Consider the following 14,935-nt stretch of genomic DNA (forward strand, 5'->3'; position numbering starts at 1 on the left):
AAAAAAAAAAAAAGTGCAGTTGTTTTTTTCTTCATATGAAGAGTTAAGCTGTGTGTGGCTTTATGAGCAGATTTCATCTAGGAGCTAGCAGGACATACGACTTGGATGGGCGGGTGGTGGTGTGCATTTTTATGCACAGGGCAAGTCTGTGAATTTCCTACCCAGCATGCTACTGAAAAAGCTGTGGTGAGGAGAAAGTGGGCATTTCCTGAGGGAATGTGTTTGCTGAGGACAGAAAAATATTTTACAAAATGTCATTTTTTCTAGTCCCAAGGAGTTGAGCTCTAATGATATATTCTCCTCTTCAAGAAACAAAACTCTTGCAGTATCAGATTGATCATGTTATCTGCTGCTGTATCACCTGGAGAATGTTTAATACCATTAATTCATGAAGGCAAGCAAAGTGTTACTTCCTCAAAAAATATGAGAACTGTGTGTTTTTTTGTCTTGTTTTGATTTTCTAGACCCTTAAACTTGTGTCATGGAACATAATCTCCACCCGAGGTATTAAAATATGAGTATAGCCCCAGAAAGTGGGGTTTCCAAAATGCAAATATGCTCATACTAGATAATCATAAAGAAAGAAAAAAAAAGGATCATCGTGCTGATATTAGGACTGTTTAAAAATTAAGTATATTTTTCAGTTTTGGTTACAGTTAAGTCTCAGATCAAATATATTACATTATCGATCCATTCATTTACCAGTTGTTTATTTGTTTCCCTATGGGGTTTCAGGTGATAATTTTGATCTCCATATTGTTCCAAATAGAATCTAAAACTTGTTAGCCCAATGACACAGAGTAATAGGGAAATTCCACTGTTTTCATGGATAATATTTAAAACTGGATGCAAAAGCTCTGTATATTCCAAAGAGAGATAGGATTCAAAATTCAAAAGAATAGTCTGCCAGAACTATTTCCCAAAGACGTAGTGAAACAACTTTAATAACAATAGCAGTCAGATTTAGCGTTCTTATATATCCAACTCTACAAACTTTACAGAAGTGCTAAAAGCAATGAAAGATTTTTATTTTTTCCTAATATTAGGAAAACAACAATAAAAAAACACAAAAACAAACAAAAAACATACACACACATAAAAAGCCTACCATCACTAGCACAAAAATAACATTTTATTTTTCACCAAAAAGTAATTTTTGATTATTCAGTGCAATAAAGAAAATATTAATTTATTATCCTAGCAGGTATAAACCATCATAGTTTCCCTGTAGCTGTACCTCTATATTAGATGAGCCTAGAGGTGGTGGAACTAGAGCTAAAAAAAGTACTGGAAGAAATTAGACAAACATGATTTTTTTTTAATTTTTTTTTTTTTTGCTCAAAGAAGGAATGAGAACAGTAAGAGCCCCTACATCTGAAGATAAAAAGGAACAACAACAACAAAAAAACCACTAAAATAACTGCAACACCACCACCACCACCACCCCTCCCAAACTAACAAACTAATTAAACAGCAACAATAAATTAGGAAGTAGTAATGTCTGCATCAGAAAATCAGGAAATATCTTTAAAATCTGTATTTTTTCAGCTCTTCTTGTAGTTATATTGGTAGAACATGTATGTGAAACAAGGAATCCTGGCCAAGGGGATAGTCTTCCCATGGAGGACAGACCTTTCTGACAGCACAATGCTAGGTATGCTTTTTGTCTATAACCTAATGTGGAGTCTTAGAATTTGACTGCGCATATGTACACCCAAACTAACTGAAACACAGTACAGACGTTAGTATTGGTGTATCCTTGGCCATGCAGGTCTGCTTAGAGCAACCAGGCAGCTACAGAATAGAAGGTACGTTCCGCACATCTTTGTAGCTTTCATTCCACAAAGATGTTTCTCTTTCTCTTTTTGCTTAATTTGAATGTTCTCTTTACATGAAGATATAAAGCTTTCTAAAGTCTTCTAAAAAATTCCAAATGAACGCAGATTTTTTTTGAAAAATCTAGTACAGATAAAAACAGTAAATGAATAAATTAAAAATAGATTAAAATTAAATGATTAGAAGTTAATGATATAAACATTAGTAAAAAAAAATCTAATGTTAATCAGTTTATTGAGTAGTAGTAATAACATCTATAAAAATGTAAAGTACAATAAGAAAGTACATATTTCTCGTGTTAAGGTCAACATTGTCCATAACAGTTAGCAAACAAAACTTACCTCCTGGTTCTGTTGTAGAATTGGTTTTGCTATATTTTCCCACAATTTCTCTACGTCTGCTACATATATATGCAGCTACAGACACATCAAATTTGGCATAAGGTTTGGTATAAGGTGTTAATCCTTCACAAGTAAACTCAGTGTCATTTGTCCCTTCAAAAAGAAAAAAAAAAAAAAGATATAGATATATATGTTAGGAGCACAGAAACTCTTTCACCTCATCAGAGCTATCTAAAACCACTGTTGTGTACTTCCATTTTAATTACTTTGTCCTAAGGAGGCTTGGTTGGTTTGTCTTGCTCATTAATGCTAAATGAAGGAATGAAGGCTCAGGAAGAAGAATATATATATTCCCCAAATAAACAAGTAGGAAGTTGACGTTTTTTGTTTGTTTTGTTTTGTTTTACATCCTCAGTATGTCATTAAAACAAGCATAATTAAAAACTAACATAAGGCACAGACAAAGAGAGGCTGATACTTTCAAGTATCACGAAACTCTGTAAAAAAAAGTGAAAACTGTTCAGCTTGGGAAGAGGTTACTAGATAAATGTCTGAAGTCACTCTGCACACTGGACAAGCTTGTTCTGGTAATGATGCAGGAGATGCCATCTGCTTTCAGTGGTGGCAAGCAGGACAGAAAGGTATTGTTTGAGGAGCAGCATGAGCAAAGCTACTACACACACCACAACTGGGGCTTTGGTGGCCTGGAGAATTGAGGAGCAATGGCTTTTCGATGTCTCCATGAAGCACAGCTGCTTCAGATGAGACCTCCTCACACCCAAGCATACTACCTAGGTCTCCTACATTGGCCAAGCCAGACCGACCACAGAAACAGCACATATGAAAGGAGAGAATGCTTAGTAAAAGACAAGTACCTGGCTTTACCTCTGTAAGCATGACTATGCCACCCTCTGTACTTAGGACCCCCTGACTTTTACATACATTAATGTTACACAGAAGGCAGCTCCCTTTCTGCTCTTCCCACCATTTCAGTAAGTGTACACAGATCCATAGTCCTTCTTAGAAATTCAGTTCCTGTTGTCATTCTTGGAGGAATAAATAGGTTCAGTGTTGCTTTACTAGAACCCACCAAGCTTATCATGTTAAGCTGAAACAGGGAAAAAAAATCCTAAGGGAAGATAACTGCTAAAAGTTTTTGTATCAATTGTCCTTAAACTTTCTAAAAAAAAAAAAAAAAAAAAGTTTTCACCTAGAAAAATTATTCCACTTCCCCACAAACTTCTGATTTGTGAAAAATTGAAACTTTTAGATGAGAATATATCTTCTCTGAGAATAAATGAGCAAGCTATAGGTGCATTTTCTGAGGCAGACAACACCTTCCTAGAAACTGATCAGGCAACTGATGATCTTGTCACATTTTAATACCAGATACTTAAGAAATGAAGGATGACAGTGATGTCCTGAAACGATAAACTGAATAACCACATAGTTGAATTGGAGCAACCTCAAAGTAAAGAAACTTTTAAAAAAGGTTTGTAGAACAACAACAACAACAACAACAGTAATAATTTCTTGTTTTTACTGGACATTTTTAAGAAATTCCAGTATGTTTGGACACTGCCTCATGCTTGGTGCCCACTAAATATTAAAACGTGAGGAATTATTTTGTACCAACAGAGGATATACTTACTGTGGTCAGCAGCGCCACTGCAGTTTACAGTATAGCCACATATAAGATTCTTTGAAGTCTTGCTAGGTGGTCTCCACTTAACTCTTACACTTTCGATAGAAATTTCTACTGTAAGATTTTCTGGTGCTTCTGGAGCTGTTTTTTTGTTTGTTTGTTTGTTTGTTTGTTTTAAAAAAATGGATGGGAGGAAAAGTTAGAATGAAAATGCAAAATATTCCTTTTTATATCTACTTTAATTAAACTCAATTTCACTGGATATTAAAGCAAGATAGCAATAATGTAAGATTTTGCATAGTCTATTTCATTCAGAGAAATTATACACAATTATAGAGTACATATAACAGCACCAAATTAGAGTAATTTCATAAATTTAATTGATTCAGGATATAGGTGAATACAGCAATATCACATCTTACTAAAATTATTCAACAATTCCAATTATTATACATTGTTTTGATTTCCTTATAATTTTAACCAACTTTAAATTTCTATCCTGAAATTTTCTTTGCAGGTTACTTGATTTAAGGTGATTTTCTGTTTAATTTATAAAATAATGCTAAGCCATTTCCAAGGACAATGCTGTATAAGACTTTATCATTTTATCTGGAGACATTCTTTGCAATTATTCTATCATATTTCTTCACAAGCAAGAATTTGATACTTGTTTTTCTCTAGGGCTGCACTTTTTTTTTTCTTTTGCCTTCATCTTCATTGAAAATTGCTTACATTTTGTCACTTTCTCATCCTTAAAAATAAAAAGTCACAGTCTCTTAGGGAAGGAGAGGAAGGCTTGAGACTGCAGGTCTGAGTCTGGGGTTGGAGGGAGAAAGGACAACTGACTGTGGTCAAAGAACTACCATAAGCACAGGAGATGGGGTGATAAGAGCTGGAGGAGAACCTGAGACTGGCTGAGCATGCTGCTCAAAATTTAACTTCATCCTCCAGGAAGCACAGACAGTGGGATTTGTAATGGGTGTTTCTAGAAATATGTGGAATGCAAAGCAAAATTAAGTATTATACTTGCCATCATATTCTGTTTCTATATCGAAGGATTCGAGGACAAACTCATTTCCAAAATACTTTACTGTGTGATTGCATTTGTAAGGATGGTCAGCTGTTAAATTGTTCATTAATATGCAAGATCCATATGATTTCTGAGATGTTTCTGGAAAGGTAGACACAAAAATGGCTTACCCATATTTTTCACAACTCTAAAAGTATATCATATATCTAAAAGTATATCAAATCATATCTAAAAATATATTATACCATCTTAACTAGGATTTGCTCTACCATATTTATTCAACATAATTTTTAGTACACTACCAGAATATCCCAAACAGAAAAGCGTACGACCTAGTGAACCCAAGTGACTGGGTTCTAGGTTCTTTTATATCAATTCAATTTGCATAGATCTTTACTTTCCATCACTAACACTCCTATTTTTATATCCCTTTTATATTGTGGACCCCAAAGCTGCACACAGTACTCAAGGCGAGGCCATACCAATGCTAGGTAGAGTGGGACAATCACTTCTTTCAAGTGATTAGCTATATATTGCTTAACACACCCCACAATACGGTTGGCCTTTTTGGTGACCAGGCCATGTTGTTGACCTGTTTTGAGCTTACCATCAACCAAAACCCCCAGATCCCTCTCTAGAGGGTTGCACTGCAGCAACTTGTCCCCCAGACTATATATACATCTAGGATTACACCATCCCATGTGCAGAATCCAGCATATGCTCTTATTAAATTTCATACAGTTGGTGATTGTCCAGTGCTCTGCTCTATCAAGATCTCTCTGCAAGACCTCTCTACCCTCAAGGGAAGTGACAGCTCCTCCAGTTTAGTATCATCTGCAAACTTGCTTACTGTGCACTCAACTCCTGTGTCCAGGTCATTGATAAAAACATTGAAGAGAACATTCATCATGCATTTTTCTAGACCATGAGGATATGAAGCATGCATATCTTCTTTACCACACCATTTATTTTAAGCCAATGTTTTCTCAGTCTCCAAGGCTGGCAAGCTCCAAGAACAGTGTCCATACTCAGCTATCCACGAACCTGCAGAGCCAGCTACGCACTTAGCCTGCAAGGGAGCAGCTCACAGGAGACACTCAGATTTCCAAGCTCTCAGCTCCCCTTCAGGCCATCAAGCAGGAGCTCAACACCTCCAAAAGTCTGCAATTTGTGAAGCTGGTAAACTCAAGGAATGAGCTGTCTGGGCTTGAACTCTCCCCCAGATCTTCTGCAGTGTGTGGAATGGTAGTCCCTAACCTGCCCACCCCAGAAATTCTGAACACCTCTTCCCTCACTCTGGCACAATTAATTTAAATCTGCCAATCTCGTCCAAAGACAACATCTATATTGCTTAATAAATAAATAAATTAGCATTTTAAATTATGTTAGAAGTGTCTTACCTTCACAGCTAACACTCACATTATTACAGGCACCTGAGCAATCTGTATCTGAGGTATTGTCTTTGAAACAGAACTGTACAGATGTGCTGTTAACAATCTTCTTTTCTAAAGAACACTTGCTTTTATCTAGAAAGGATTAATATTAAATATCAATGTGACATTAGCTGTATTGATTCTTTATTTTTTATATTTGTTAATTTGTTCTGCAATATGAAGATATAATTGGCACAAAATGATATGCAAAGAATTTAACAAGAAGATGAAATTTAAAAAATATTCATTAGACAAAAACAATTGTTGTATTCAAATCATAAATGAAACTTTTAATTCAACAAAAGCAATAACTTTAGTGAACAAAACATCCAACATAGATAGTAGCTCTCAGGTGCTGGCCAGCCTTGTTATTGCTAGCCATGCTGCGTATGGCTGATGCAGACAAAGTTCACTTTTCCTTTACAATGAAAAAATTATATTTTTACAAGAAAACCTCTGTCTGATTCTCTGTAAAAACAAAAATAGACAATGAAATCCATGAAAGCTGTATTACTGCATGTGGAGGGAAGGAGGGAAGGAGGGAAATTACTAAGACCCTTCTATACCTACCAGGTGGAATAATTATATTTATGTCTGTGCAGTTGTTAGATCTAACTGTATACATTTCGCATATGTTAAGTTTTGCTGTGTTGGTGCTGACATTCACCCATGACTTCACCTCATCTCTGAGCCAAATAGCATATTCTCTGTTTTTTTTGAGATAATTCAGTGTAACTTCAACCATGTTTTTCTCGTCTGTTCCATTTCCTATGATGTAGGACATATTATCATCTAAAAGAGAAGGATAAAAAAACAAACAATCATTTTATGACAATTTTTAAGGACTCTTAAATGTTTTATGGTATCTGGTATCCTCAGCATCACAGGTGTTAAAGAATCAGAAAATACAGCAAAATTGCTTGCTTTATTTTTAATTTTATTTTTTACCTTAAAAATATTTAAAACAGAAAATTTCCTTAGGAAAATATTCTTTTAAATCATTTTCTAGTAAGGAAAACCAAAGAATTAAAAAGATTAACATTCCAGAATTACATTTTTTTTAAATTTAAAATGTTAATTCAAAGTGAAATATTTTATTTTGACACATTGAATCCTTTGTTTGTCCAGAAATTTCAGTTTTTCTCATTTAAAACATTTCATAACCATTAAACAATAAAAGCCACTTCTGAAAACTGGGGAAGGGACAGCGCTCTCATTTTGAAGAAAGAGAAACCAATATCCAAGCTTTGGATTTACTAAAGTTATGAACTGCAGTTTGCAGCATGTGTTCATTGGCATTATGGGGAAAAATTAGAGAGAGCCTAGCTGAATGAAAGCAGATCTCTTCTGCAGCCCTTACATCGACAGCCTAGTTCAAAGGCAATTCAACAGAACTATAAATAAAGATGAGAAGACCAGAACTGTTAATAACTTTAATGCAAGTCTTTCAGAAGCATGAGACAGTTTATAAAGCAAATTGAAATGGTAACTCATTTGTTTTAGTGATCAATTTTTGCTGAGTTTAGTGATTTGTTCAAATATCAGGGCTGAGATAAATAAGGGGTTTGGTTCTTACCACAAGGTTCTTCAGTTGTCACTGAGGGACTTACTATAAGAGAAGAAAACAAAATGAAGGTGTACTTCAGCAAGTATGATTTTCACAGAGCATTAGAGGAAGACAACTGGTACTGTCTAAACTGGTACTCTTCATTCAACACATTACAAGTAATTGTATTCAGCACCCTATTCATATTTGAAAAAGGGAGAATATATCAGCCACATACTTACCAATTTTTCTACAAGCTATTTTAATCATGTGCATTTTGTCATTCTCCAATGATACCAAACTGTTTTTTCATAACATTTCAGCATACAAAGTTACACAACAATATTCCGAAATCACACGTTCTCACAGTGGTATGATAAGCTACAGCAGTTTGCTGGGATACGAATGTGTCCTGGTTTCAGTTAGGACAGAGTTAATTTTCCTCCTAGTAGCTGGCAGGGTGCTATGTTTTGGATTAGAATGAGAAGAGCGCTGATAACATGCTGATGTTTTAATTGTTGTAGAGCAGTGCTTACACCAAGCCAAGGACTTTTCAGCCTCTCTCTGTCCTGCCAGCGAGCAGGCTAGGGATGCAGCAGGAGCTGGGAGGGGACAGACCCAGGACAGCTGACCCAAAGTGGCCAAAGGGGTATTCCATACCATCTGACGTCATGCTGAACAATATATAGGGGTGGCTAGCCGGGGTGGAGGGCGGGGGCCGGCTGCTCGGGGATAGGCTGGGCATCGGTCAACGGGTGGTGAGCAATTGCATTGTGCATCACTTATTTCGTACACATTATTACTATTAATACTATTATTATTATTATTGTTGTTGTTATTCTTTTCCCTGTCTTAATAAACTGTCTTTATCTCAACTCACAGGCTTCACTTTCCCGTTTCTCTCCCCCATCCCGGAGAGGGAGGAGGGAGGGTGAGAGAACGGCTGTGTGGTGTTTGACTGCCAGCCGGGCTAAACCACAACAGAATGCTATGGAATGCCTAAGCGAACAGTTTCTAAGGTCACCAAAGAAACAAAATTGATCTACTTTATGCATAGTTACTCTTGTATCTGGAAACAGACTAATTCAAGAGTACAGATCGTTTTATAGCTATTGTTACACTGGAATATCCAGAAGAAATTAAGAGCTGGTATTTAGAAAATCTGTACAGAAGCTTGCGCAAAGAATTTCATCCTGCAACCAATTATTTAAAATATACTAAGGTACGAGTACTATCAAAAGAGACAGATATCTAATTTTCTTCACAGAAATGCCTTGGATTTATCTCCTCCCTCTGGCCTAGGAACCGGATGGCTGAGCAGTGCCCCTAATGAGAGGGTAAGCTAAGAGGGACTATGGAGATTTGCCAAGATGGCTCAGGGCAGGAGACCCACAGGCAGAAGCTAAGCTCAGTCTGTGAAAGAAGACAGCTAATGGCAGCCTACAGCTTCTTGAAGAACAGTTATGAAGATAATAGGAGTCAAACACCTGGATCTACTTTACTCAAACACACACACACCTCAATGACCTGAATAATCCCTTACAGCACAATTGCAACAACAATATATGTAAATGCTTCATATGTTAGGTCCCAAGAAAATATTAGTGCTGAGTGAAACAACAGGGAAGCCATTGGAAAACAGAGAGAAGTGCACAGGTCGGTGGATGTAATCTCATTTTTTTGCTGCTTGAGCAAACTTCTATGAGTATCGAGGGGAGTAATATTGACCGAGTAATTGGACAGATTCACTTTCCTACCATGGAAATAGTTTATATTTTTCATTTGCTTGACAAGCAGTAAATTTGGTGTCTCTAATCCTACTCTTAAACTATTAATAATATTCCTTAAAAAAAAAAAAAAAAACAAAAAAAAAAACTTAAGTTTAATGCAGTTGTGTGCCTACTTGCATACCTAATTTGTATGACTTAAAAAATACATATCAAGATTATTTCCCTCATTCTAACACATTTTCTGTGGTTGCAGTATCATAATTGTGACAACTGTGTGCAAGTTTGTCACCTATTGTGTGATTGGGGATGATCCCAGTGCTTGCTGGCATGCTGACTGGTGAGGTGGTGCTGTGCAAGGATACTGGTTTGTTATCATCTGTAAGGAAATAAACAATACATCAACATTAAAAAAGTAAAATTCACTATTTCATATGGCTACATCATCAGTAACATTTTACACTACGCTCCCTCCGTCCCCTTTTTTTCCTTCCAGGGTTTTTGTAAGTTAGAGAAGAGTGCTGAAAAAAAAGATCACGTTCATATATCCAGAAAATGAGAAAATACTTTATATAAAGAGAAAGCAAACTTTTAGGAATATACCATTTACTAATGATCTTTGAAATGTACAGGGACATTTTTTTTCTTTCTTTTTTTTTTTTTTAGGCATAATCTGCGTTGGAGTCAACAGCTTAGAATAGAATAGAATAAGAATTACCTTAGTAACTGTGAACTAGGAACAAAAACATTCTGCTATGTTCTGACAGTACAGCACAATTATGAACAGTGCCTGGGTTCTTTCAGAAACAAGCAATCCAGTAATGCTTATTTGCCAGATAAGATACGTTGCTCATTATATCACTTACTATATCTTAGTATTTATCTCCCTGCTTATAAGCCTCAGGCAGGTTTCTCTATTCTCTTAGGTCCATTCCCATTATTGCTTTGGCAACAAGCTCGTTGACAGTAGTAGGAGTTTTGATACTAATAAGGTAGCTACAAGACTTGGCCATCAGATACCAGATCCTGAAAATAATTAATTTGGCTCTGGCCAAATGCTGAATTGCAGGTACCTATTCCATTTGACGAACCACAAACTGGAGAATGCTACCCTGAGGCTAAATTACTCAGTTTTCCCCTACAGCTCAGAGGGCAGCGTGTGGCACCTAAAAGAAGTCGGCAAACCTGATGAAGCATGACTGAAGGCAGTGGGAGTGCGTGTGGTGAGGGCAGCAGGGCTGCTGCGTGGTGAGTTGCTGGGTCCCGTGGCTGGGTCAGAGCCTGTGTGCATGGAGAGGTGTGTGCTGTCTGAGGGGAAGACACCTGTGGCAAGAGGTACAGCGGTTTCATTAGTGTTTCGGGGGTCGCCCACTCACAGAAAGAAGCAAAACTGCAAACAGTACAGGATGGCCCCACTGGGAGCTCTCTTGCACTGAGGCACTGTGAGTTTCGAGCAATCAAAGGTACACTGAATGCACAAGGGTCGTGGTGTAAGGGAGAACAACAGGTGGCAACCGAACATCCAGTAAGCGTAACCTGTTATGGCACGGACTGCACATCTTCCATAATAAATGCTAGGTTTTAAATTACACTCAAGTACATGACTCAGAACCAAACTGGTTTGATATTCCTCCCTCTTAAAACAGTGTATTTCATTTCACTGGGCTGAATGAAAAAGCATTATATGTATTGCACATTACACAAGACAACTATACACAGAAAATGGAAAGAAGAAACAACCAGAAAAAAGTGTCAGTGAATTTCTTAATGTAAATTAAAAGTTTCTTACCAGTCGTTTTTGCCATTTCCTGAACTCCTGGAAAAGACAAAGAGAAAATGTGTAAATTACATTTTCAAGGAATCACACGCAACCATATGAGATTTTTTTTTAAAAAGAAACATTTTCTCCTATCAGCTGAGATTTCCCCAGGGAATTACTTATTATAAAGTAATATTTAAAGATAAGTAGCAACTACTAGACCCCCAAAACATCAAGTATGTATGTAGGCTGTTATTTTCCATATTAGAAGTCCCATTTCCTTGAGCAGGGAGTCTACTGTGCATCCTGAAGGATCGACATAGTTTCAGGAAGGCTGCAGCAGATGCTGGTTCAGCTGAAACAGAAGAGCAGCAGTACCACGGTCCTGACTTCACGGTTACCTTCAGAGGTGCTTGGAGGTGAGAGTGACGTGGAGCGTGCAGGTGGAGGAGACGTAAGGGAGGGGGGAGAGCTGGCAGGTGCCAGATTTTCGTCTCCTGCTAAACAGTGAGGAAAAAATATCATTGGGTGAGCAATGTGTGAACATGAGAAGCTCATTGCAAGCAGAAAGACTACCAGTTGTCTTCTGAACCAAATGCCTCCCTCTAGCACTGGCAAGAACAAGTTTGCATTGCTCTCCAGTTCCTACGCAGACCATGTAACACACCTGCTTGGATTTATCCCAAAAGCCTGGCCTACAATCAGGTCTGCAAAACCATGAAGTACCAAATTCCTATCAATTTCTCTGGGATGCCTTTGTGGCAATGAGATTTGACAATCCTTTAGCAGGTGGGGGGATGTACTGACTTCAGGTGTTTGAAAACACCAGCTAAAGGGGGGTGAGTTAACATGCAGCTTGCAGAAAGTACAACCTGATTGGGGCTGTTTTGTTTCATGCTATTGATCTGGGAAGGACCTTCTTTCCAGAGATCCTCAGATACCGCTGTGGCGCCTGAGGTAACTGCAGGTAAGTACCACTGTGAGAGCTCAGTGTGAAATTCTCAGCTGGGAGCTCAAGGGCAAGGGGTGTCCATAAGGAAAACATGAACCCATAACAACAGCATGTTGTAGCTGGAATTGTAATTGCTTTCTTTAAAACGCATGCTTCAAATTTCCACCTTTTATTTAAATAAATAAATAAATATAACTACATATGTCTTCATCATATTAACAAATTTTGCTGCAGTATAATTGGCCTCACACAACCTAAATCACCAGATTGCTTTAACAGTGATGGAGTTAATATTTGATAGAAGTAGATGTCACTTCAGCTGAAATAGAAGAGTAGCAGTGCCGTGGTCCCAATTTTCAGTATTACCTTTAGTGGTGCTTGGAGGTGAGAGTGACGTGGAATGTGCAGGTGGAGGAGACGTAAGGGAGGGGGGAGAGCTGGAAGATGTCCCATTTTCATTTCCTGCTGTTTAGTGAGGAAAAAATACCACTGAGTGAGCAATGCATGAAGGTGAGAAGCTCATCTACATTAGAAAAAGGGCAGTAGTTTGTATGACTTCCTCTAAACCATGCTTCTTAGGACAGGTGAGACTGGAGGGTACTTAAATGGCACTTTCATACTTATCGATGCATTTTGCAATAGCAAAACTAAAACCCTCAAAATCTTTCACTTCATCACACAGCAGCATGTACAAGTAACATCAACAAATAGAGCATGATTTTGCTGAATGAAGAATGATTTTATTAGCAAGAAGAGACACCAACACTAATTCTCTTCTCAAGAAAAATCTTACCTGTCTATAATCCTCACTATACAAAAGCCAGTAATCCAAGGCTCGGTATTCCTAAAAGACCTTTAATTTACCTAATATTCTTCTCTAAATCCCAGCACACTTCCTGGACCATTCTGCTGATACTAAGAATCCCTCTAGAGAACTCTGTCTCCAGGTTAACCTCTCATAAACTACTGCCTGATTTCAGCTGGCAGTTACGCCCTTTTCACAGCTATAAAAATAAGCCTCACTTTTACACTCGGTTTTGAAATCCTGACCCAAAACATTCTTAATTTGTGTAATGTGAAATTTCTCTCAGGATAAAGGGAGACAAAAATAAATGGCAATTGTCTGGAACCAGGAGAATAAGGACAACTCGTTAGAGTGTCCACCATCAAAACAGAAGTTTGTTCTCATCACTGTATCTTCTACTCATTTAGAGGATTAGAATCTTCCACTTTGAAATACGAATTTTGAAAGCCATGCCTGCTTCCTGAAGACATCTTTCTCTAACACTATTGCCAGGCTTTCAAAAGGAGAAAAATTCCACTTGTTCACATGCTATAATTGTCCACAAACTTTCATTCACTCATGTCTCTTCCTTTCTTGCCCTTTTTCTACTAGTTCTCCTCCCCTATGTTCATGTTACAAATAAGAAACAAAAGTACAGATGATCTTCATATATCACTTCAGTGTCTGAAATCTCAGGTAAGGACTGGAAATTTGTTAACAGGAATTGTATAATCTAACTATATGCATTAAGCTGCCAAAGAACCACGTAAAGCTAACATGTGTAATCATATTTGCCATAATCAATTCAATCTCAAAGTATCTTCTTATATTTTTAAAATTCGGTGTTTGAAAGCTGGCAGTTGGTGACTTTCAGTTTCATAATATGATTTTTCTTTCTTCAACCTGCTTACCAGCTGAAAAATCAATAATTCCCTCTCCTTCCCAGATCTTCCTTCAGCACATAAATGATACCTCAAGCCCAAAATTAGCTTTCTGTAAGCATCTAGTTTAAATACAGTGTGATGTTTATTGCCTGCTCATGGTGACAGATACCACATGCCACGCATGATCACAAAACTGTTGAGGTTGGAAGGGACCCGAAGAGATCGTCTGATCCAATCCTCATGCTCACACCTGGGTCAGCTCTTAAAACAGTTTGGAAAATAACCATCCTAGATCACCCTTACCCTTTTTTCCTCTAAATAACCGACATTTTAACCGAACTTCATGGCAGTTTTGTGCCATTCTAAGCAGTTTATAATTATCCTGTTCTTCTGTGATTCAATGATATTATATAATTTTCATAGCAATGAAATAGGATGCAGTTAATAAGAATTCAGTAGGTGGCACCAGAACACTAAAAAAAAACCCTCTCAAACAGCAAAGGTATTGCAGTAACAGCAAGATACATTTCCCCATATAAACTTATACAGGGATATTTGATAAAACAAAGGGGAAAAAAAATAAAAGAAGGATCCCAACACACCGGACTGTATTTCTCCAGTATTAATAGACATGTTGCTAAAATGAATTTAGTTTTCCCAAAACGTCCCACAGCTATCAAATATGTCAGATCTAACCTCTGGGTAACAAAGTTAACTGCGAAGTCACTGCTGTCTGCTCATGCTTAAATTCTAAAACACATACCTGGAAACTAAAAGGTTCAAATCTGAGAATATCTTTAATAAGGATGTTCAGCCCCCAGAAAACATTATGTGCAGTATGAAAGCCTGATGATTACCAACTAAGCAAGTTGGTCTATTTCCTTGCATCTTAAACTGCACCCAGCCATAAGCCATTTTTAGATAATATACATAGGATAGTCTCAGACATTCCAAGTGCAAGAATTGAAGTACGTAAAAAGTTGCTAATACAAAAGGTG

The 14,935-nt window shown here is 37.3% G+C and overlaps 1 protein-coding gene across 12 annotated transcripts in view; it reads right to left on the reverse strand.

The window, feature by feature from the left end:
- The window catches only part of PTPRC (protein tyrosine phosphatase receptor type C), a 62,781-nt gene that overhangs the window by 17,990 nt on the left and 29,856 nt on the right, over positions 1–14,935 (reverse strand). Inside the window, exons 3-13 of one of the 12 annotated variants that reach the window (XM_040566210.1) lie at positions 12,636–12,731; positions 11,719–11,814; positions 11,348–11,374; positions 10,744–10,881; positions 9,851–9,937; positions 7,862–7,894; positions 6,856–7,077; positions 6,253–6,378; positions 4,853–4,993; positions 3,829–3,963; positions 2,178–2,330 (exon numbers count right to left, since the gene is read on the reverse strand). In XM_040566210.1, coding sequence (XP_040422144.1) covers positions 2,178–2,330; positions 3,829–3,963; positions 4,853–4,993; positions 6,253–6,378; positions 6,856–7,077; positions 7,862–7,894; positions 9,851–9,937; positions 10,744–10,881; positions 11,348–11,374; positions 11,719–11,814; positions 12,636–12,731 — 1,254 coding nt within the window. Of the gene's footprint in view, positions 1–2,177; positions 2,331–3,828; positions 3,964–4,852; positions 4,994–6,252; positions 6,379–6,855; positions 7,078–7,861; positions 7,895–9,850; positions 9,938–10,743; positions 10,882–11,347; positions 11,375–11,718; positions 11,818–12,635; positions 12,732–14,935 lie in introns of all 12 variants that reach the window. The other 11 variants (XM_040566208.1, XM_040566211.1, XM_040566213.1 and 8 more) reach the window with 11 other exon arrangements.

The sequence above is a fragment of the Cygnus olor genome, chromosome 8 (genome assembly GCF_009769625.2).
Source record: "Cygnus olor isolate bCygOlo1 chromosome 8, bCygOlo1.pri.v2, whole genome shotgun sequence".
NCBI classification, from domain to species: domain Eukaryota; kingdom Metazoa; phylum Chordata; class Aves; order Anseriformes; family Anatidae; genus Cygnus; species Cygnus olor.